Below are 24,727 nucleotides of genomic sequence, written 5' to 3' on the forward strand. Positions count from 1 at the left end.
ACTCTAGTATAGGGTAACAAAATTCAGCTGAACTAGCTCTGGTATAGGCTAAGGGTTCCAGGTTCCCAGCGGCACATCCCCACCCAGAAATTCCCAAAGTAACCCCCCCCCCCCCCGGGGACATCCATCTTGTTTTGTTCGCGGAAGTCGGTCACGGAAGAGCGAATTTCAATGAAATATATTTATAATTTGATTAAGCAATTAGCCAGAAATAGTTTGACCGCCAAAACAGTTTAGGGTTTAGCCAAACTCTAACCTTAAGTTTCAAGACTGAAGAAAAAAAGAAAAAGAGCATTGAGCATTTTAGTTGTTTGAAACAGAAACATTCGCGCACAATGAACTATATGTATAGTACGTGCGTAACCTGGAAAGCAATCCGTCCAGCACGGTAATTGCTCGAATTAACAGCTTACCGAGATACGCGCACTGTTGATGCCTCTTATTTATGATTTAAACTTTTGGGATTTGTTTACTTTACTTTTTCCGACTTCTTAGCAGGAGAAAAGGCACTAAATGTGCTGGTACAAATAAAAATGTTTAACCGAAAATCGATCCGTCGAAATCAACAAATACAAATTTAATCACTGTAGCGTTCCTTCAGATCGTGTAAGGCTACAAACCAACAATATCATCTTGTCATTGCGCTTAACAAATGAACTTAGAACGATTTTCTTTTTAGAACTCGTTCTTGTAATTAAAATGATCAAAGAAAGAACGACAACTTAAAACGACATAGCAATAACACCCGAACTCCAAGTAAATTGCTTTTAATTGGCGTTTTTAATTAACGAAATTTCCAAAGCGATGACTTTCAAAATATTAAAGTTAAAAGTGGTCCATTGTGTTTTTCTTTTTTCACCCAGATGTTCTAAGATAGCCATCTGCGGTACGTTTGTTGGAAACGGATTATGTATTCAGGGTGACCGCCCGCGTCACGCAATTGTTTACATTCTCACGGCGGTTCAGGGAAAAATTTATGAGAAGCACAGGCCAAGGCGGGCGACTTAAAACCATTTGCCCAGAGATGTTTTTTGATTTTCAAACAGGTGGGTGTACAGTTAACCCGTAGAAAGTGTTTTCATGGTATTTAAAGTTATAGCCCATAGAAAAATATGGCGATATTTTAGTGCTATAATTCGTTTGCAACACAACGTAATATTTTGCGTTTCTGTTCGATCTCGTTTCGGGCTCAAAAGAAACCTCGATTTATTTTATTTTTCGCTCAGTCATACCATGAAGACCTGAGCTGAATGTAAAGACCATTGAAAGATTCTCAAGTAACTGCTGTGCGACGCGCAAAGCAATCAAATTTTCAGAAAATTTAGCGTAACAGGAAGTAGATTTTGAGCTCAATCGGGGCGAAATCGTTTTTCGCAAATTTCTCTCCAAAAAGGCTGCATTAGCAGAAACTAACTATGGTCCGTTTGTTTACTAGCTAGGGCCAACCTATAGGCAAAAAATGAGCAAGATCGATTTTTCGACTTGTGCCGTTGTTTGGTCCATAGTCATGGGCACTGGCTCTTAATGTTTGTACAAAATCCCTGCTTTTAGCCTTCGGCTAGTGCAACTCGGTAAAAGGGTTTCGGTGGGCCTTTTCATCTGTACATGTAGCTTGATGAAGGGATTTTAAATTAAAATTCAAAATTTCGCTTTTGCTTTACTTTATTATGTTCTATTTTACAAACTCGCGAGCCAAATGCATTGAAGGAGCCTGAGTACATGTGTAGTAATTTATAGGCATACACAGCTCACCAAAACTATAAACATGTTCTTGGTGCAATCAGTGATGTGTTCTAATAAGCATGCAGCCTTGATACTTCTGACTATTTCTCCTGTTAAGGTTTATAATAGTGATGCACTCCAAATTTAACTATAAATTCACATCACAATCTAATTCAAATCACTCAACAAAAATGGATATAGTTGTGAATGCGGAACTTTGAGATGAAAAGAGTAATTTCTGAACAACGACTATGATCAAAAACGGAACTCCATCGTCCTAGAAAACAAACTTTACTTACCGCCTTTTAATCCCAGTTTCTCCGCTAGTTCTTCCATTTTCTTCTGCTTGTTTTTCGTGTCTTTATACGCTGGAGACGAAACGTCCCACAGATCTGAACAATTTTGCACTTCCTCGATAAATTGAAAAGTTGCCTCACGGTCTTCAAGTCCTTCCGCCATTTTGAGAAGTGTCACGCATATCACGTGAATAGAGTGCGTGTTTTGATTGGTTGACAGTTATCAACACACGTTTGCCAATCGTTGACACGTCAAATACGAGTTTACCAGCACGAAAAAGTTGGTGAAAAAGTTGGTGAGAATAGAGGCAAGTTCTATTTGTCGCCAACAGTTTGCCAACGTGTTTGCGGACTGTTTTTGTGCCGTTCACACACACCAGCTTGAGTTTGCCAACACGAGTTTGCCAACTCTAGTTTGCCGTGTGAAGGCCGCTTAAGAGTCACTTAACAATGATTTCAAATTGACTCGTTTTGCTTTCAAGGTGCGTCAGAAATTTGAAGCCGTTAAATTCGCGTGAATAGAAATCGTTCCAGAACCCATCAGACACACAGTAAAGATATAATAAATTAATATCTTACTAACCTCGTTTTCTCGGTCTGTACTGTAAGTTATGGATCCTCGTTTTCCCCTTTCGATTTATGGCCCGTGCGCTTCGCGCTTGGGCCATAAATCGATGAAGACAAAACTCGGACTGCAACTTACAGTACAGACCTCGAACTCGATTAGCAAGAGGTATATAAATTCAAGTAGACTCTACAAGTGTCAGGTTATCAGTCCTGTGGGATGCGATGGTTTTTCTTTCACAAGGATCACATGATGATTTTTTTAGCACTAAAGATTAGCAACTAGACGAAGTTAAGAAAATGAGATTTTGGAAATAAGAAAATTAGTTAAAATTCTTCGTATCCGTTTATCCATGGGAATGAATAGGGCGCCAATGCAAGAGATACCCACTGGATCCTTTGATTTCAGATTTCAATGCAAAATAAATGCCTCACATTCGGCTTACCTCAATATACTGATCAAAGTTTCCTTGCCATTGGTTTGGCACATAATAACGAAACTGGGAGGTTGTGTTCACAACACTTCCTTTAAATAATTCAGACCTTCTTCCCTGGTTGACTGCACGCTGTGAAGAGTGGAACATAATGTCAAAATACGCGTATATTGAGCCGTTCAACCATATGTCTCGTTTTGAGCTCCACTTGAAGAAAGCCATTGTTTCATCTGCTATAACCATGTGCGGATGAGCATCCAGTAAAGAACCAAGAAGAGTGTGACGACTACGCGAATAACCAATGAAAAACAGGATGGTTTTGACGTGACCATAAGCTTTGTACAGGTTGATCTGCGAGTTTACTGTATCTGTAAGTGGAAAATTGTGGTTCTTTGAATCAAAGATCACCGAGTCATTGCCTTTTTAACATAATTTTGGTTAATTTGTGACGATCACTTGAAATTCTTTTGATAAATGATAGTTTCGTTTAAACTGGAAAATAAAAGTACAAGAACTGTGTAAAGCGGAGAGGTCAAGTGTCAGAATGACGATGTGACGTGGAGATTGACAACTTGTTATCCACGATAAGTCAAAGAAGGCTTACGATTCGCGCAATCTGTACTAAAAATAAAAGCCGCCCGTGTATATCCATTGACGATTCGTAAAATGTTTCTGATTTCCCAATCATAATTGTTGCATTTGTGTAACATTATTGGGAACTCGAAAGCCATCAGAAATTTGTCAAAATGATGTCAAAAAATGTTCATCTCACACTAAACGTTTTCAAGAAAACAGAAGTTTAAACAGAAGTTTGTCAAGATTGCACAATACATGATAATGATTTACAGTCGACAGTTCTTGTAGAATAAACTTCCAAGTTGTTTACCAAGCTATTCCCAATTCTTAATGTTGTTTGCAATCTTCTTTGAAGTGTGTTGACACTTAACAATACAACAGCAATATCCTATATTATTGAAGCTATAGTCAGTAGAGGGGAATGGTTATGAAACTCGAGAAAGTTCTTTGTTGTATGTTTTTGTTCTCTTTTTTGGTCTTGACCGTGCACAAAACACAATAATTGTTTACTACTGACCGAGGAACTAACTAATAGAAACGTGTTGGTTACGCAACTCACGCATAGTGTATGAGCGCGAAACAAAACACTGTGTACGGTCGTGGACCTTCCAACATAAATCTTGGCATCTTTGTTTGCTCCTTTGGTGTTTGGCGGGCTTCATAGCCATTCCCATCTATTAACTAGGGACAAACTAATACAAAACAACTCACTCTTTCAAGGCTGTAATTTAAAACTGCACTGTGAATTTAGTCTGACGTTCACTCAATAGAGGTTTTTCAACAATGAAGACTACTAAATAAAATTCATTATGTTGTATTGGTGTGCGTCATATAGATAGGTGTCCGTACGCTGGATAGGGGTTTGTAAAAAGGATGAACGTAATGAAGACACTAATTTTGGAGTCAGGGCTAGACTTAGTGTCCGCTTAATAAAGGGTGTCTTTGTTATGCATTATAAAGGATTCAGTGGAGCAAATAGTATTTTCTTGACCACATTTTTTCGAAGTTTACCGAAGTTGCACTGAAAACAATTTACGACAAATATATCTTAAATATCGAGAGGTTGACATATAATTCATGCATAATGCATCTAATACCTTGAAATAGGTGGTAAATAAATTAATTGCCCAAAAAACTTTAATTGTGTTTTCATGGAATGATGCATGCTGTCGGTAAATGGATCAATCTGGAATAATCTACTTAGTTCTAAAACGACATCGCTGAACAATGTTAAAGGAGTCTCAGCTGAACTTTAAGAAGTAAAAAGTCCTTGAAGTGTCCGCCTATTGCAGGTTTTGTGCAACAAAATGGATTAATATATTGGTATCTGCGTCCGCTTAACAGAGGTGTCCGCTGAATGTGGTTTTATTTTACAGTAAATGTGGGAAGAAAATTTACGGACTTAAAGCTAGTGTCCACTTAATATAGGGTGTCCGCTTTTAAATATGGGGTCCGCTTAAGAGTCACTTCCTGTAAATACTACGGATAGGTGTGCAAAATGCAAAAATCGAATTCCCTCAAACTTTTTCACAAGAAAGCCCTCTGGAAACTGTTTAGGAAAATACAACTTTTAGTTCGTTTGGATTTATATTTTTCAAGTGAAGCGATTTTTTAATTTTCACCCTTGGAGAAGCCCACGAACCATTGGAAGATGTGCTTCGTATTTGCGACTCGTGTAAGAAAACTAAAACAATTATCAAATCTATTTCGATATTACACAATTCAATGACCCTTCCTTTACAAAGTACTGTTATTAGAATTGGAAAAGATTCAAACCTGAATTTTTTTAAAAAAATTCAAATTTACCCTCCTAAACACAGCATTATCAGAAAGCTCGATTTTGGCAAATTTCAACAGCAAAACTCGCTACCTAGTACATGGATTCCGCTGTAAAGATGGTATTCTATAGAAAGAGTAAGGCTTCTTTTATCGTTCTGTGAAATAAAACTTTGGGGCAACTCAAACTACGAATTTAGACGACCGAAAATATTTACGGTACTCGCTTGAAGTTTATGACCTTTGAACTTACAGTTGTCTTCATGAATACAAGAGATAACCTAAACAACAGTTGGAATTTTAGCCTGAATGCGACCCTTTCTCCCATTTAAATGATTTATAGTTATTTTTTATCTTCTGTGGGCAATTTTATCGAAAGTAATTTTTTTTTTACGCGGAAAGGAGTTCTAACTTGTTTATGAGTACGTGCGTATTTGTTTACTGAAGCGGAAATTTGTGGATATTAAATTTATTCCATCTAAGTTCTATTTCGTGTGCTGCAAGGCGTTTCGTGTTCCCATTAAAACAAAATGGTATTGCCAAGTAGAAGGTTTTCTTCTCAGATTTTAAAACGACATATAGTTTTTGACTTACCGTCCACATGCATGGCTTGATTTACTCGGCGGCGTTACATCGGGTGTGATAGCGCTAAGATGGCGTGACGATAGTTGACAAATCGCTCTTTGCAAATCGAATTCATCAAAATGTATTTATTATATCTTTTGACATCATAATGCTTCGAGACTACTTGATAAAGGCTCTTGTGAAATAAGTCTACAAAAGTCATTACGGTGAAATGCCGCGGTCGTGTGATCCTCGAGTGTGGCATCACATGACAATAACAACTAAAAAATGGCCACCTGCAGTTATTCTCAAATCGTCTGTGGCATGTGTGTCACGTGCGGTCCTAGAGTTTCAAATCCCGCACATATTCAATTTGTTAAAATTGGATAATGTGGCAAAGATTTTCGAGGTGTGTTCAGAAACGGCGGAGGTCTGGGTATCTGTACTTGTTTCTAACGGATATCCCTCCTCGTTTGTACAGAAGATCACAAAGGCAAGAACAACACCAAGAAGAGAGCCCGACGCGGAATTTAAATCCACCGCCGTTTTACCTTATGTCCAAGGAGTTTCGGAGTCTCTCCGCCGCTGCCTAGAACAACAAGGCATTCGCAACGTCTTCAAGTCCGACACGACACTTCGGTCACACTTAGTGCGACCCAAGGACACTGTCAACCCGGCTAAACAAGATGGTGTTGTCTACAGGATTCCCTGTGAGTGTGGCAAAGTCTACATCGGGGAAACAGGGAGATCTATGCAGGAGAGTATCAAAGAACCCCACAGGGATATACGACTCGTCCGTACCCAGACCTCCGCCGTTTCTGAACACACCTACGAGACCGGCCACTATCCTATCTGGAATGAGGTCAAGTTTATTGATCGAGATCCTCACTGGTACACAGGTAGGGTCATGGGAGGCGCGGTGGCCTCATGGTTAGTGCGCTCGTCTCCGGATCGAGCGGTCCGGGTTCGAGCCCTGGCCGGAGACATTGTGTTGTGTTCTTGGGCAAGACACTTTACTCTCACAGTGCCTCTCTCCACCCAGGTGTATAAATGGGTACCGGCGAACTTAATGCTGGGGGTAACCCTGCGATGGACTAGCATCCAAGGGAAAGTGGGGGGGGAGTAGAAATACTCCTAGTCGCTTCATGCTACAGAAACCGGGATAACCTCCGGCCTGATGGGCCACTTGGCTCGCATGCAGACTTTACCTTTACCCTTACACACGTAGGGTCAAGGAAGCTATTCACATAAGACTTCACCCTTCACATCAACAGGGATAGTGGAATTGAAATTCCTGAAGCATGGATGCCCACGATCGAAAAACACAGCAACAGGATAGGAGAACAGTACAACAGCGGACCACTGAGGGAACAGCTACTCGTCGAAACAATGGAACAATAGGAGGATCGAAATGCACCAATCACAGCCGACCTTTGTGATACAAATGATACCGTGCAATCAGTCGACCTTATCGCCTGAAGACGTCGCGATCTACATCTCAAGTGACTACATCGTGAGACAAATCATAATACACTTTATTATGAGAGCCTACAGACAACAAAATTTGCGTCTGAGGGTGGAGTCTTCTCGACTGAACCAGATTTATCCCACGATCCCCTTTCTGGTTCTTCTCATATTGTATCCATTGCTCTGGACAGGAACAGTTCTTTTTGTTGCTACGCCACCTTATCCCCCATAGGTCCCGATGACGAGGGCATACTGTTGTGCTCAAAATACCTTCATCCACGTCAAAACAACCTTGGAAACAAAATGTGTGATATGCTTTTTCTGGAAGTTTAGTTTAAAGGTAAGGGTTTCGAAAAACCATGCGACAGCAACGTAACCCCGGGGATGTAAGCCCTTGGATAACATTGAGAAAGGCATCACAGATAATGTCACGCAGTATTATAGGACTCCACTTTCTTACGCAATTTAAATGATACGTGAGAATGTTTCGGCGACAGAAGAAAGCAGAGGAGCCATCCGCGTTTTTGTAAGGTGAATGGGATTCAATGCTGGTAGGTGCCTTTATACCTTATTTAACAAGCAAGAGGACAACAATGCGATAAATCATCAGATTCGCAGATTTTCATGATAACAGGCGGGGTCTACAAATTATTATTATTTTTTCAGTCATCTCTGTAATTCCCTTATATGTTACTACCTTAAAGTTTCTCTTGACTTTTCTCTTGTAGTGAGGCAAGCCGACAAGTATTCCCCCCCTCTGCCCCACCTGTAATTTCTAGTCCCTCTCCTCCACGTGGTTAGTAAGTGGGATCATTTTCGTGGGAGAAACTTGTAAATAGCCGGGCCGCAATATAACTCAAGAGACTATTACGCTTTTGCACGGTCAGCTACATTGAAAAGTGCCATTAGATTTTGATTTCGCGTATCATGAAATCACGCCTTATTGGGCGTCATAGTGATTGTCTGTTACCGTAGCACTCAGTATTTTCTCGATAATCTTCTGCAATATTTTCGATCTAAAGAGAAAACTGAATTACGAATACACTGACCTGCTCCAGCCAACAGTAGCCTTGCTTCGTGTAGAGAAGAATCGCTCACATCAGTAGCCTTCAAATCACCTTGATGTCTTTGTCACATTTTCGAATTAAAACACATTGAACATGTACGGGATTCGTAACTCTAGGACCGCACGTGCCCCCAACGATTTGAGAATAACTGCAGGTGGCTATTTCTTAGTTGTTATTGTCATGTGATACCACACTCGAGGATCACACGACCGTGGCATAGAAATAGTAGATCCAGGTTTTTTATTTCACAGCAATGAGAGTTTCAAAATTTGCAGACTTATTTCACAAGAGTCTTTATCAAGTAGTCTCAAAGAAAGATATTATATATACATATTTTTTGATGAATTCGATTCGCGAAAAGCAATTTGTCCATTATCGTCACGCCATCTTAGCGCTATCACACCCGGTGTAACGCTGCTGAGTAAATCAAGCAATGCATGTGGACGGTAAGTCAAAAACTATATGTTGTTTTAAAATCTGAGAAGAAAACCTTCTACTTGGCAATACCATTTTGTTTTAATGGGAACACGAAACGCCTTGCAGCACACGAAATAGAACTTAGATGGAATAAATTTAATATCCACAAATTTCCGCTTCAGTAAACAAATACGCACGTACTCATAAACAAGTTAGAACTCCTTTTCCCCGTAAAAAAAAAATTACTTTCGATAAAATTGCCCACAGAAGATAAAAAATAACTATAAATCATTTAAATGGGAGAAAGGGTCGCATTCAGGCTAAAATTCCAACTGTTGTTTAGGTTATCTCTTGTATTCATGAAGACAACTGTAAGTTCAAAGGTCATAAACTTCAAGCGAGTACCGTAAATATTTTCGGTCGTCTAAATTCGTAGTTTGAGTTGCCTCAAAGTTTTATTTCACAGAACGATAGAGGAAGCCTTACTCTTTCTACAGAATACCATCTTTACAGCGGAATCCATGTACTAGGTAGCGAGTTTTGCTGTTGAAATTTGCCAAAATCGAGCTTTCTGATAATGCTGTTTAGGAGGGTAAATTCGAAAATTTTTAAAAAATTCAGGTTTGAATCTTTTCCAATTCTAATAACTGTACTTTGTAAAGGAAGGGTCACTGAATTGTGTAATATCGAAATAGATTTGATAATTGTTTTAGTTTCCTTACACGAGTCGCAAAAACGAAGCACATTTTTCAGTGGTTCGAGGGCTTCTCCAAGGGTGAAAATTAAAAAATCGCTTTACTTGAAAAATATAAATCCAAACGAACTAAAAGTTGTATTTTCCTAAACAGTTTCCAGAGGGCTTTCTTGTGAAAAAGTTTGAGGGAATTCGATTTTTGCATTTTGCACACCTATCCGTAGTATTTACAGGAAGTCACTCTTAATACAGGTTTCACTGTATAAGCAAAACAAAAAAACAATAAAATGAACAAAAAATTGAATTACCTGAAGAAATGGGGCCATCATTAAACGTAGTTTTATCATCTAATGCACTCTGTTCATTTTCTTGTATAACAGGTTTATCTTTGTTCATTTGTTTTCCAACTGATCTAGTGATAACAGCAGCAGGTCCATGGTAATCTTTTCCTGCGAAGAAAGAGAAGGAGGTATGCCACTTAATCAGTATGTCTGACCAAAGTTTTGACAAGACGATTTCCTCTAAGGGGCTGAAACTTTCAGTAGCTATTCATTCATCCTCCGCAGAAATTTTGATATGTCAATGTGTAGACGCGTGTAGACGTTGCCATGGCAACCACAAGTTCAGAGCCACCTTAAGGTGCCTCTGAATCCTATATACAGAATTTTTTAATACTTTACCAAAAGCTACGTCTTATCTTGTTAATAAAAACCTGATAATAAAGAAAAAATTCACCGTGCTATTTTTTAGTTATAAGCTCTTAAGGTATTTTAAGCAGGTCATACGGTTTCTATGCTAACCTATCGTGTCACGAAAGTTATCACGTGTTTACCAATTAGTCAACAGTTTTTGATACCATGATTGTAGTTTCAACTGATAAAGAGTGGTTGTAATGACCCATCAAAATCTCGGAAAGTCTCGGAAAGTGCTGGAAACTGTTTTGGGCCACCTTTCGTCATGTGACGTACGCGTCATTTAGTCTGCCATCTTGGATTCTACTATCCTCTCGGTAAATCACAAAATTTGGTAAACTGATGGTAATTGCAATGTCAGATGAAATTGTTGACACGAAATTTTGGTAAAGCTCATCTATTGAAAGTGTCAAAATCGGTATCACATAGCAAAATTTCTTTATCGAAATTCCGAAAAAACCTATGGAAGTATTGTCCTCTTTCCTTCTTTTTGCACGTACGTGCGAGGGTTATTATTTTTAATAGATCAAAGCGCAGTCTTCCCTCTTTATTACACCACTAAATTAGAAAATAAAGGTAAAAGTTGGGGAACGATGGGATTTTTTGAGCTTTTTTTTTCCCTAAAAAAAAAAAAAAAAAAAAAAAAAAAAGCATGTATCTAGCTTAATCGATGCTATAGCACGGCAAGATCAAAATTTACTAAATTGGCAATGTGTGCTAAACGCCATTCAGCGCTATCGCTGTAATGGGACTAACTAGAATAATTCGGCACTTCAAAATTGAAAGGAATTTTCTTTTGTAACAAAGTGTTTCTGCCAATTTCTTAGTAAGGGCCACTACTAACTACAAGAGACTCTTACCAGTATTGTGTCTCACCATAGGCTTTCGCTTCATGTAAACACCTACGTTCGTCCACATGAACAAAAAACCGGCCACTCCCAGGCCAATAAGAACGCCCAAGAGAACAGCACGGATTCGAATTCTGCCTTGTGATCTCAGACACATCATTACTGCTTCTCTTTAAAACAATGAAGACGTTTCCAAAGGCAATCTTGCTCTAATTGTTCCAAGAGCCAAATGCTGTCAAGGTGGTTCTGGGATGAGATCAAGCTATGACCAGCCTGTATATAAAGGGTTGCGAAACAGTTTTTTTGATAAGGACACTTCAGATAACTAAGACCAACGGACTTTGTGAGGAAAGAAACACTTATTCTTTTTAAGGGACTATTTGAGTAACGATCTTATCTTTTTTTCACCATTTTTTTTTTCTTGAAACTCCCTGATGAGGTTGACAATAGTTGTTCGCAAATCGTAGAACATTTATAAAAGAAAACTTTAAATTGTTGGAATGGTAAGCAAATTAAAGGTTAAAACAAATGACAGGTATATTAAAAGTATTTTTTAGCCTGCGCTGCAGAGGCAAACGGGAAGGGGTAGAGGCAACAGGAGCGCAAAGATGGGAAATGAGCCTCTCTGCCAGGTCCCCTCCTTCCTTCCTTCCTTCCTTCCTTGCTTGTTATAAAATTGCTCTGACTATAAATTCATGCAAAATAAATTTTTCAACTTGGCAAAATTTCATACATTTAGATCGATTTCCTAAAACAAAAACCTTTATTTTACGATGCAGCATACTGTGTGAAGCAAATAGGTTGATCGGAAAAGCGATATTTATAGAAAACGACAAATGTACACATGTTACGAGCCAAAAGAGACGTGTAGGCCTGTCAGCTTCATCACAGAATAGCGCCCTCCGAAAAGCGTCGCCCAGGAAAAGTGGGAAACGTACCCATGACGCTTTGCGGCTGCAATGGCCCGTGAACGAGGTTGTAAAGACTGCCGCCGATTTCGGTCTCTTTAGAACCTTAAGTGTCGACATGATTCATAAAAGGAAGTTAAAGTTTTCCATTGGCGTCCTTAAAACACTACAGATTTACTTGGAGCAATTAGTGTTGTTTGAAAGCGTTGAGACGCACATTTCATCCGTAAAGAGAATAGAATACAATTCATATGCAACTAACCTCCGTTGTCATAGAATTAGTAACTTGCTTGGAGTCGTTTTTTCCGACTCTCGAAATCCAACGGACGAATGTTCTATCATGTTTATACATATGCAATACTGCTGAATGAGAAATTTTTTATTACGGATTTCTTAAGGCCAATCGTTCTTTAGAGGAAAAGAAAGCGCGTGGAAAAACGTGCATAAATTTATGGATCCTTGACAACGGTGATGGTTTTCGCAAGCACGTTATTAAAACCACGAGTGAGTCTGAAATATATCTTTTCATTGTAAGTCATATTATTTTCGCAGTTTGATTTATTTATAGTTATGAACAATTTGCGAATATATCCCTCTTTTGTCACTCTCGTCCGTTATTAAACAGTCTCGGATAAGTACCTTTTTCTTCCATTGGTGTCTTGTTATATTGCGAATCCCTTGATTTGATTGGATGTACACGATAAAGGTTTGCTATTCGCCGATGGCCAGCTTTTGCTGGTTAGTTGTTATAATTCAGAATTGAAAAAAAAAAAAAAAAAAAAAAAAAAAACGGCACCCGACTTCATGTAGTGGTTAAAAAGATAAGAAACAATATTTGGGTGTAAAAGAAGAAATAACTCTGACTTGTCTAAACGCGGCTATGCCTCGAGATCCGGCGGTCTTACACGTAGAAGAGAATTCCAACTCTTACGAAGTTAATTAAGTTATCTTAAATAAAATACATAAGTTAAAATATTCAGAGAGGAAGACACATCAACCATAGCTGTTGTTCATGCGAGGCCTCTATTCAGGTCGAATTTGAATTTAGATTATTACTTGGAGAAAAACCCTCGGAGCAAGGCAAGAATTAACAAACTCAACCGACATATGGTTCCAAGCCGGAATCCATCCCGGGCCACATTGGTGGGAAGAAAGCGCTCTCACCACTACACCATCCCTAGCCTATAATTATTGTTATTGAAAACAGAGCGCTACAAGGAACCGTTCTACGTCACTCGCTTGGCGTTTGTCCACCGAATCGAGCGCAGCTATTAAATGTCAAAGGGCTGTAACTGAACGCTACTTACTGTGGTGGAGCTTTCTTCTCTTCTTTTAATGGCGTCCTCCACTACTGCCTGCGTTCTTCACGTTGGTTGAGGTAAAATAATAAACGTCACGCGATCTTTTCAGCAGTTATGATAAATGAGCTTCGCCGCAAGCGCTTCTGACCCCTGGTACAATTACACGTTTTCGAATAATTCAGAAAAGCGTCACGTTGTCGATGTAGTCAATTGTCAAACGTTTATATCGATACAGAATTGAATATTATTACTACACTTACTTAAGTGCAGTTACTGCTATTTGTAAATGCAATGACATTATGCGTCATTTATTTGATTTAATTGCATAAAATGTCTTTCAACAATATTTCCATGAAAAACTTTTACATTGCGTTCGATAACACTGGGATATCTGGCAACGCTTTAGTAAAATATATTAATTTTACTGGTACATAGGTGAAAATAATGCCTAAAGAAGTACTTGTACGCTTACCATATTTGTAGAGCATGGTATAATGGCTCATAACCCATGATGACTAAGCCAATCAAAACTCTCGAGTTGCATTATCCTAGGATCCAGTTTTTAATAAATAATAAATATTCATCGACCTGATTGAAGCTCATTTGTCGACCTGCGTTAACGTTGATCGAGAATCAGTATATTTGACTTCATTTCATCTAGAATATGTTATAGCACAATTGACAAATTTACAGAAAAAAAAAAACAAACAAAAACAAACAAACAAACAAACATACAAAAGACAAAAACATGTCTTAAATATTTATCGTGCACAACTTTTGAATCGCAACTTCCCGAGGCTCGGTAGCAGATTGTATTCACCAAATTTGAAGGACGTAGCTGGGCTAGAAGACACTCAATTAATTTTTGATTTCCCATTCATTTGTCTACAATTTTTTTCCCCCTGAACCGCGTCTAACCAGCCAAATTTACAGACAAATGTAAATGGAAAATTATCTGAGCGTCTTCTAGCGAAGCTACATCCTTCAAACTTGGTGAATACAATCTTCTACCAAGTATTTTAACTTCTCTAGTCAAAAAATATTACAATTTCCTCGATTGTGATTGGTTTAAAAAACTCCTATTTTCCATTATTTCACTTGCCAAGTTGTTATCGGACAGTTTGTTATTGGACAGTTTGTTATCGGACAGTTTAATAAGCTAATCACATTCAAAGTTGTAGTTTAAATCAACCAATCACATTCAAAGTTGTAGTCACGTGCGTGCGTGCGTGCGCGCGCGCGCTTGCTTTTGTGTTTTTAGCGCCTTAATGCCGGTAGGAGGCGCGGTGGCCTTAGAATATTTGCATTTCTTTTGTAGGTATTTTAATGCAAATTTTCCCTTTCTTTCATAACTTGGGTATTTTTCTTTTCTCGGAAACTGTAAGGTTTATCATTAATTGGTAATTAGACTCCGTGTCGTCTAATTCGGTCTGTAATTAAACAAATCGGACTCCCGAAGCACGGTCGGCCGATTTTGTTATCACTCTTATTATAACAGACCGAATTGGACTCCACTCAGTCCTATTACCATTACAAATTGTGTAAAATTCATTTTTCGAAAAAGTTATTTATCGTCGGATTCCCATACAAACGCTGTAATTTTTTACCACTTTTCCCACCCACCAAAGATGGCGTCGAAAACCGTGATTAGGCCTATTTTGTGTAGATGGTACTATGGACTCGTCGCTCTTCGCCGAAAAACAAATGATTCATTACAGACCAGGGTCCAGCTCTCGTAATATAGTATGAATGTAAAGTACTGTTTCTTAACAAAGGCGGCTGTTATTCCTGCAATAGAGTACTGTGAAAATACAATAAGGATGCACGATCTGCTAAGAAGGCTTTGTGAATGCGGCTCTAGTGATTCTGAAAGACGCATAAAATTAAGTGAAGTTGCCTTCAGATCAAAATAACACTGACCAGACCTTACCGTTCTCACCCAACAAACCTTTTCTTTCCCAAAATTCGTAATTGGCCGATCATACGGCGAGATTTTGGTTGATGGTCACGTCGCCGCCTTTACCAAATTTGAGCTCTTTCGTAATCATTTCCAGCTACCTCCCTCCTTGTACTACGGTGTGTTGGTTTTTTTGTTTTGTTTTGTTTTGTTTTGTTATTTTAAGGGGGGGGGGGGATGAATTTCCTTGTTCGTATTAGGGTTGAATATAGACTTCAGACCTTGGATATTAGTTGTCGCGACTAAGGAAAGCGACTTTTTATTTATGCTAAGTCAGTTGTTTAAAGCTTACAGTTCATCGCAAACAATGTTCCTAAATGTGCAGTGGCTATTTGAGCAAATCAAGGGGAAAAAAAAAGAATCTCGCTGCAGATAGCCGTTTCATTTACAGCGTTTGCGTCCTTGAGCTAACTGACTGGAATTCTACGTCCTCATGAATTTTGAAAATAAACAATGTGCTAAGGTTACAATGTTCAAAACATGGAAAGTACTTTCTTTGTTTCGACAGAGTTAAAAACATTATAGGTTTTGACATGTGAACCGTAATAAGGTGATCTTTACTAGCATCATTTCGCTTTTAAAACGCAAAATCATACAAATCTGCTCTCGGGGCCGTTTAAAATGTTGAATTAATTTAAAAACACGAGTGGAAATAGATTTCAGTAGAGGATTATGTCGAAAGCACGAAGAACAATAACATAAAAGATAAGACACGTACGGCGGAGATAAGTTCAAGATTTGTGTCTTTTGTCTTTCAAGGGCTCCATTGACTGGCTTGGACTGACAAGAAAACTAAAGCACTATAAAGAAAACAAAAGTACAAATTGCTATTTTGGCAGCATTTCTTCAAAAAAAGGAGAAACACGAAGTGAGCTAGCAGAAATTCCTCCTGCCGAGTTGCAGGAACTTTTGAGTGTGCTTATATATTCAGTGTCTTTACAAAGGAAGGACGCATAGAAGAGCACGAACCATCACTGTTGCGAGGTATGGTAGCCAGTTTTGAAAGGATGCTTAGTCCTATCCAGGAAGCAACATTAATTTTCAAGCATTTGAAAACCTTCGAAAAACTCTCCATTCTAAACAGAAAAAAGGTATTACACACTTTATTTAAACAGCACTAGTAATGTTGGGAAAAACAAAAAGAGGAAAAAAAACTAATACAATATTAACATGAAACTACAAGTAAGCTAAGTTACTCTAGGCCCTTCAAGTCTTACTAAGGCGACCATTTGCGCTGTGCATTTGCTGCTCAAGCCAAAAATTAATTAAAAAAAAAAAAACAAAAAAACTTTAGATCACCTTATTATTCTCACCACTTTCTAAAATGAATGAAAACCATTACGCTACATTCCTGTTCTGTATCAGTTATGACGACTTAAAGTGCCACTAACCTCAATTGTTTTTTCCTTTAATAAAATCTATTAGTCTCCCTGATGACTTAAGCGAAGAAACCCGATTGATAAAATCCCTACGTTTCTACAGGCGTTTGAACATGTAATTTCTATGTTCACCACCGCGCAAAGTGGGATTTGGGTCGGGTTACTAGTGACGTCCCTTCGGGAACCGGGCTAAAACACTCAAGAGACTTTTGACTGAGCTTCGAGGGCTATGAAAACATTTTAGGTTATTTGGGATTCATATTTTATCAAACCTGGACAAGATTTTTAAGTGAAGGAACTGTATCATCTATTATCATCTATGTCGAGGAAAAGGTTGTTGTTATTCATCGTGGTAGATGCAATAATAAAGTGTATTATCGTTTGTCTCACGATGTAGTCACTTGAGATGTAGATCGCGACGTTTCGATAAGGTCGACTGATTGCACGGTATCATTTATATCACAAAGGTCGGCTGTGATTGGTGCATTTCGATCCTCCTATTGTTCCATTGTTCCGGCGAGTAGCTGTTCCCTCAGTGGTACGCTGTTGTACCGTTCTCCTGTTGTTGTGTTTCTTGATCGTGGGTATCCATGCTTCAGGAATTTCAATTCCACTATCCCTGTTGATTTTGTTAGGGTGAAGTCTTATGTGAATAGCTTCCTTGACCCTACGTGCGTACCAGTGAGGATCTCGATCAATAAACTTGACCTCATTCCAGATAGGATACTGGCCGGTCTCGTGGGTGCGTTCAGAAACGGCGGAGGTCTGGGTACGGGCGAGTCGTATGTCTCTGTCGTGTTCTTTCATCCTCTCCTGCATAGATCTCCCTGTTTCCCCGATGTAGACTTTGCCGCACTCACAGGGAATCCTGTAGACAGCACCATCTTGTTTAGCCGGGTTGACGGTGTCCTTTGGTCGTACTAAGTGTGACCGAAGTGTCGTGTCGGACTTAAAGACGGTGCGAATGCCTTGTTGTTCTAGGCAGCGGCCGGCGGAGAGACTCCGAAACTCCTTGGACATAAGGTAAAGCGGCGGTGGATTTAAATTCCGCGACAGGCTCTCTTCTTGGGGTTGTTCGTGCCTTTGTGATCTTCTGTACAAAAGAGGGGGGATATCCGTTAGAAACAAGTACAGATGACAGATGTTTCTTCTCTCCAGCGATTACTGATGGTTTGGTGACGAGACGTTAAGCCCGGTCGTACAGACACTTCACAATACTGCGCTTTACTGACTGAGGGTGGTGTGAATCATACGCTAGGTACTGATCAGTATGTGTTGGTTTCCTGTAGACACTGGTGGTAAGGCGGCCATCAGGTTCTCTGTAAACTGACGTGTCGAGAAAGGCGATCTTGTTGTTGTTCTCGATCTCCATGGTGAAACGGATTGATGGTTGTTGACTGTTCAGGTGTTGCAGGAAGACGTCAACTCTATCCCGATCCAGGATGGTGAAAGTATCATCTACGTAGCGTTTCCAGATCTTAGGCTTGCAAGGTGCGGACTCTATTGCTTGTTCTTCAAATATCTCCATGTAGAGATTAGCAATAACCGCGGATACAGGGCTCCCCATGGCTGTGCCGTCTCGTTGTTCGTAAATCGATCCGTTGTACTGGAAGTACGTAGATCTTAATACGAAATTCAAGAGGTCCGCGATTTGAACTGGTGTAAGTGTCGTGCGGTCAGCCAGGCCTGCGTCGTTCTCCATTTTTTGTAGCGCGGCTTGTACGGCGCCCTCGATCGGTACGTTGGTAAACAGTGACTCTACGTCGAAAGACACTATGATCTCGTGGTCCTGGATCTCTTCACTGGCGATGGTGGAGGCGAAGTCAGTTGAGTTCTTCACTGGGAAGTTCGAGTTACCTGCAAGAGGAGATAATACGTTAGCCAAGGAAGCAGACAGGTCGTATGCAAAGGTGTTGACACACGACACAATTGGCCTAAGCGGTGTGTCGGCCTTGTGGATCTTCGGCAAACCATAGATCCTAGGTGGTTGTTTGTGTCGGGGTCTGATCTTATTATAAACCGCCTCTGATATGTGTCCACTCCGTTTCAGGGTTAGCAGCTTCTCAGATAGCTTCCGGGTCAAGCGGTCTGTCGGATCTTTGTTGAGCAGTTGGTACGGTCCGGAATCATTTAGCGCTGACATTTTTGCGTGGTATGTGTCAGCGTCCAGGATTACGCTAGCGCGTCCTTTGTCGGCCGGAAGGACCATGATTGAGTTGTCCTCTTTTAAGCTTTTAAGAGCCTCCTGCTGTTCCTTCGTGATGTTGGGCGTGGGTGGTTGTGCCTGTTGAAGGATGGTGTTGACGGATCTCCTGACTGTGTCTGCTCGCTCCGCATCTAGTGGCCTGACTGCTGACTCAATCCTGGCGATGATCTCGGTGGCTGGGACGCTCGTAGGAGTCACGGCGAAATTTAGACCTTTCTTCAGTAAGGACACCTCAGCTTCGTTAAGGGTCCTGGATGACAAGTTGATAACCCACTTTGTTTTGTCAACAAAAGTTGTAGGAGAAACAGAAGACTGTTTCTCTCGCAAAAGTTTCTCAAACTTGCGCTGTTGACGGTCTTTGGTGGTATTAAAGACTCGCTGGGTAGTGGATTTAGCCTTTTCGAGTACCTCTGCAGCGTCATCCGCGGAAAGAGCAGATGTTATGCTCTGTGCTGTTGATTCGGCTTCTTTCTTCGTATCTGCCTTGGCTCTCTGCGTCAGTCTGATTCTTTCCCTCAGAAATCTCATGGATAGTTCAGCGACTCTGCGTGCGCCTCTGAGGGAAAGAAGACATTTTTTTAAATCCAGAAATACACAGCTAGTTCACCAGTTTGAAGCCTTAACAATCTTAATCGCCTCGTTGTAGGACGTAGGTTTCGTTTACTATTCGTTTAGAAAAGTCTTTATTTCAAGTACAAAAAACGCGATGCGTTTAGTTTACCCTTTGTTTTGCGACGTTTTCGCTGCGTTGTGGTTTGTATAAGGTCCCTGCCGTCATGGGTTTATAAAAAGTCACTGTGTCGACGTGTCAGTGTTCTGTATGCTTCTCTTTTTGCTATTTAAACCTCGAACTCTTTGAAAAATTTGAAGCGAACAAAAGTGTGAGGGCGCTTTCCACTCTGGTGCAGCCACCAGAAAAGTCTGTTCCATTCGCCCTAGAAAATTTCCGGAAATTCATACCGGAATTTTTGGTCGACTGGAAAGCACCCAAAATATTGTTATTCCCGAAATGACGTCAGAAGCCAAGTCGTCCCATTCTCCGCTATTCCTAGCCTTGGTCGTGAACATCGAAAACGGCAATTTTACAAACTTTGAAAATTCATAAAAAATTAAAGAAAATAGCTACAACGATAATTTTTTTCGCAGTAGTGATGAGGAGAAAAATGAAATTTATATTAGGGAACAAACGTTTTTGGAGTTAGTGGCACTTTAAAAAGAACACAAAATGCAATTACTTATCAAAAGAATACCGTTCGAAAAAGGGTACTTTTTCATCATGACGTACACAGCGTTCTTTTGTTCAGCGGTCCATCCTATGAAATTACGTGTTATGGAGGGGACCGGGTCCACGGTGGCTGCGCAGTCCTGGAGATATTGACTCTCTCCATGCTGGGCACATCAATGACGCTGCCTGGAAAAGCTTCCCTGGCCTTGTTACATCCCTTGGCCATATCAAAGTAATTTTGTGTTTCTATTTCAAGTACATCAGGAGCGTTTACCTGCTGACGCAAATCAGTAAATAGTGGGTTTCTTCAATGTTTTAAGACCGAAGTAACATAAAAAGAGAGTCCTCACTCACGTGGGCAGCAGCCATGCAAATTTATTGGAACGAAAGAAATTGTTTACATAAGAGAAGAGTTCAACTCCAACTTGATTGATTTTGTGCACCAACATGGCCGCCGTTTCGTTGTTTTGGAACGACCAAGATGCCTGTCGGGTAAGTAGGGTTGAGTCGCTGAAAATTACGTCTATCAGTAGAAATGGGTAAATTGCTTGGTCAGAAAAACATTTTCGTACTAACTTCAAGAATTACGGTGATTTTAAAATCATGACCCCCCTCTAGTGAAACCGCCCTCTTTAAGCAACAACTGGAAAACCATCTGTGGTACTTGCTTTTATTTGCTTTCAAAAATGAAGTAGACATCACGGTATATACAGTAATTCAGGTGTCTAAAATACTGTCCAAGCCAGCAAAATAAAGTAAATAGTTCTGAAATTTTTAAACCATCCGTACGTTGAATATTTTTACACCAGCCTCAGCTCAGAATCACTGTGAAGCATAGTCAATTACAGGCCAAACACTTCTTTTTGATGGATCATCGAACGTTTATCGTTCGCCGTTCTTAAAAAAAATGGTTTTACAGAGCAGAAGTAAAATGCAGCAAAGAGGGCACCGTTCCCTGAAATTACAGCTTTCCTCTTTGGATAAAACAATCTAATCTTTTTTTCTTGTGTAGTGTAACAATTAATACATCGTAACCGTTATCATGCCCCATTACCGGCCTAAAGCAATCGCACGGCATACATATAATGTGCATATTACTATTTGTTATCATACCTTTACTTTATGTTCTCCATACCGTGCGCGGAGCTTTTTGTTCCGTAGGACCATGGTTGCAATGTTGTCAAATGGATTTCTCACAATATGAATAATCCGCACCCTAGCGCCCGCAGTTTTCTCTAAAAGGTGAACAGCGTCTACCGCTTTAATGCTTCTTTTCATCGTCAAGGCTGCAGTCGCACCTGTCTTGTCTCCAATGATCTGTTGATAGAAGTTTCCAAGGTAAATTTCCTACCAAAGGACGACATGAAATTTAGTTGGAATTCTTCGTATTTTTTTTGTTTGTTTGTTTGTTCTATTTTATTTTGCCATTTATATATATGAAACAATACATCTATGCACATTATAGGCAAGGAAGCCCAGAGAAGCCAATAAGGTTTATGCAAAGGACTACCTTAAGTAATTAATCCCTAACAAGAGAATAAAAATGCTGTCATCGACACACAAAACGATGCGCGAAAGCAAAGGAAGGTAAAAAGGATATTAAAAAAAAGCGAAAAAAAAAAAAAAAAAAAAAAAAAAAACCGAAAAAAGCACACACAAGGTCACTAACCTAAGAGAAGTACAATATACTTGTACCACGCCGAAGATGACTTAAGTGTAGAGGTGAACATGCACAGCAATACTAGACGCATTTCGAATTTTAGTGCTGAGAGAATTAAATAATTTTGGGCCTTGAAAACGGAGGAAGAATTTCTCTACATTAGTCTTAATTACAATAGGGTAAACGGGTAAATTTCTTAGTTCTAGTATGTATTGTATTTATGTACGTCACAGTTAAATAAAAACAAGCCATTGAAGTTTTCAGGAAGAAGGCGATTTTTGTACGCACATAACCTTCCGTTTTTGAAGTTTGGTAATGTTTTCAAATTTTAGCATTTTTAACCTCAAAAAATAGGGTCTGTGTATATGCATTAAAGGTACTTCTCGAAGTTATCGCAATAACTCCTTTCTGAAGCGTAATTAAAAGTTTGAGATTTGATTGATGAGTCGAGCCCCGAATACCTGCTCAGTAGTGTAAATAGGGATAAACTAAAGTATAATAGAGAGTACATAGAGAGGTCTCATTAATGCCTACTTGTTTTGAATTTTTTTTTTTTTTGCTATGTTCTGTATTCGAGATTTCCAAGACAAGTGCCCGTCAAGTATAACTCCTAACAATAAAACTTTATTAACACGGTCAATTTCAGTGTTCTTAATAGAAAAACGAAAGTGAAGGTTTTGCCTGTTTTGTCTCCGGGTCTTCGGAGAGAAGGGTCATTAGTAAATTTTCTACAGATTGGGGAGGGTCAAACCTGTTTTATTCGCAACAGGGTGAGGGTCACAGTTTTTTTTTGGCAAGGAAAAAAATATTCCATGTCGCTTAGTTGACTGTTATTTGTCAACAAACACGCGAAGTGTATAAAAACCTAAAACTTTTATATACAAGCAAAGCTACCAGTCAAGATTAATCTAAATTATTTACAGGTGTCGAAACATCTTGTCCAATTAACATAATCGTCTCTCTCGACCAGTGCCCGCTTTTGTCCATATTTTGACGGCGGTAATGTTTCCGCGCGGGGTTCTGCTATAAAATCAGTCTCCGGTGTCGATTCGTTACTTAAGCTACTCGGGCTTGAACCGACAACTCGATCTACCACGTCTACTTGTGAGTCAGTTTCAACCTCGGAAAGTGATGAGGTCACTTGTTGCTGCACATTTCTTAGCGGGGGCTGCCGAGGTTGTTGACACTCCATTGAATCGTACAGCAAGCTGCCAATGTGCGCTTTGATCATTGCGACCTTTTCAGCTTTTTTCCCTTTGAAGGTGATCTTGTGATGGGAATAGTATAAGGATAGCTTTTTAAAAATAAAATTTGATAATATTGATAAAAAGCTTATCCGTCTTCCATAACGCCACATAGGGTGTTTATGCACGAGATACTATGTGGGGTCCTTTGATTTTAGCGCTCAATAAGTGCCTCACATTCGGCTTACCTCAATGCATTGATCAAACCTGCCTGGCCATTGGTTTGGTACATAATAAAGAAAATTACGGGTTGCGTTAACAACACTCTGTTTAGACACTCTAGACCTTCTTCCTCCTTTGACAGCACGCTGTGAAGCATTGAACATAAGATCATAATATGCGTATACTGAATTTTTCATCCATTTGCATGGATTTGATAAAGAGCCAAGGAGAGTGTGACGGCTGCGCGGATAACCAAGGAAATACAAAATGGTTTTGACGTGACCATAAGCTTTGTACGGGTTGGTCTGTGAGTGTACTTTATCTGGAAGTCAAAAGTTGTTAGTGAGTTCTTAAAATCGAAGATCGTCTTATCATTACCTGTTAAAAATTATCTTCATTAATTTGGACACTTTGGCGTCTTCTTGGTAACTGATGGCGGGCTTTTGCTTAAACTAGGAAATAAACTTACTAGAACTACGTGAAGCTGAGATTGTCATGACGAGTTGTTGCCTTTGTGAATAAACGATTTGAAACGCAGAGAGCCATCACTGAGAACATTTGACAAAATAGGGCCAAAAAATTTTTCAACTCGTGCCGGCTGTTTCCCAGTAAAAAATATCGGTTCAACATCTTTTTAAAAATTATTTATATTTTACTTGTAAGTTAATATTTGGAGAAAAGTAAGTCATAAAACTACAACATTATCCGGGACAGTTTCGGTACTATTCTTAAATAATATTGTGCCGGTAATATCCCATGGCCTGATTTAAAATGTTTGTCCCTAATGGGTGCAATAGCATTTCTTATCGCCCTATAAAGGAATGAACATGCGCAGGTCATACTCATACTTCTTGAGTGCTCTACTGCCTCCTAAGTGCTTTACAACAGAACTAGTGAGAACCAGTAAGCAAACGTGCGTTACTACACTGCATGTAAGTGTTGTTTAACTTGAATTAAAATTGCTTTTAATGGTAGCTCTGGAATGAAAATATTAAAAACTTTTGCTGGTCATGACTTTAAGTCGCGTACGTCATATGGCGTCCGTAAGTCTGCCATCTTGGATTTTCGTAGAAAGTTAGCAAAATACAATATCATTTGATGGAAACTACAATGTCAGATAATTTTGCTAAGAGTCAGCTATTAAAAGTGTCGGCATCACAGAGTAAATCCTCTTATCAAATTTTCGAAAAAAAATATGGTAGTGTTATCCATTCCACTCCCCTTGCACGCACTGGCGAGGGCTAATATTGTTAATAGAACATGGCTCAATCTTCTCCCCTTCTTAGATCAAGGTTACTATACTGCTAACACCATTGAGCGCTTATCGGCAATTACTAGAGACAGGGAACTTTTCTTACCAACGTTGAATCTCGACGTGTACTTTTGCTCCATGTAAAGACCTTTCTTTGTCCACACAACCAGAGCACCCACCATAGGTAGGCCGATAAGCGCCGCCAAGGGAACTGCACGGATTCGAATTCTGCCTTGTGATCTCAGATACATCAGAACTTCTTCTGTTAGAATAGTGAAGACGTTTCCAAAGGCAATATTGCCCCAATTTTTCTAAG

At 39.5% G+C, this 24,727-nt stretch overlaps 1 protein-coding gene and 1 pseudogene across 3 annotated transcripts in view; both read right to left on the minus strand.

Annotated features, from left to right (window-relative positions):
* LOC110055518 (uncharacterized) overlaps nt 1–24,727 on the minus strand; it is a 50,876-nt gene that overhangs the window by 12,395 nt on the left and 13,754 nt on the right. Inside the window, exons 1-4 of one of the 3 annotated variants that reach the window (XM_020761905.2) lie at nt 13,333–13,568; nt 11,130–11,390; nt 9,886–10,026; nt 3,029–3,384 (exon numbers count right to left, since the gene is read on the minus strand). In XM_020761905.2, the coding sequence (XP_020617564.2) occupies nt 3,029–3,384; nt 9,886–10,026; nt 11,130–11,277 (645 nt within the window). In that variant the 5' untranslated portion in view covers nt 11,278–11,390; nt 13,333–13,568. Of the gene's footprint in view, nt 1–3,028; nt 3,385–9,885; nt 10,027–11,129; nt 11,391–13,332; nt 13,569–24,727 lie in introns of those variants that run through there. The other 2 variants (XM_020761906.2, XM_089288178.1) reach the window with 2 other exon arrangements.
* LOC149113267 (uncharacterized) lies at nt 20,086–24,662 on the minus strand (annotated as a pseudogene).

The sequence above is a fragment of the Orbicella faveolata genome, unplaced genomic scaffold (genome assembly GCF_042242905.1).
Source record: "Orbicella faveolata isolate gen_17 unplaced genomic scaffold, um_ofav_v1 contig_15, whole genome shotgun sequence".
In the NCBI taxonomy this organism is placed as follows: domain Eukaryota; kingdom Metazoa; phylum Cnidaria; class Anthozoa; order Scleractinia; family Merulinidae; genus Orbicella; species Orbicella faveolata.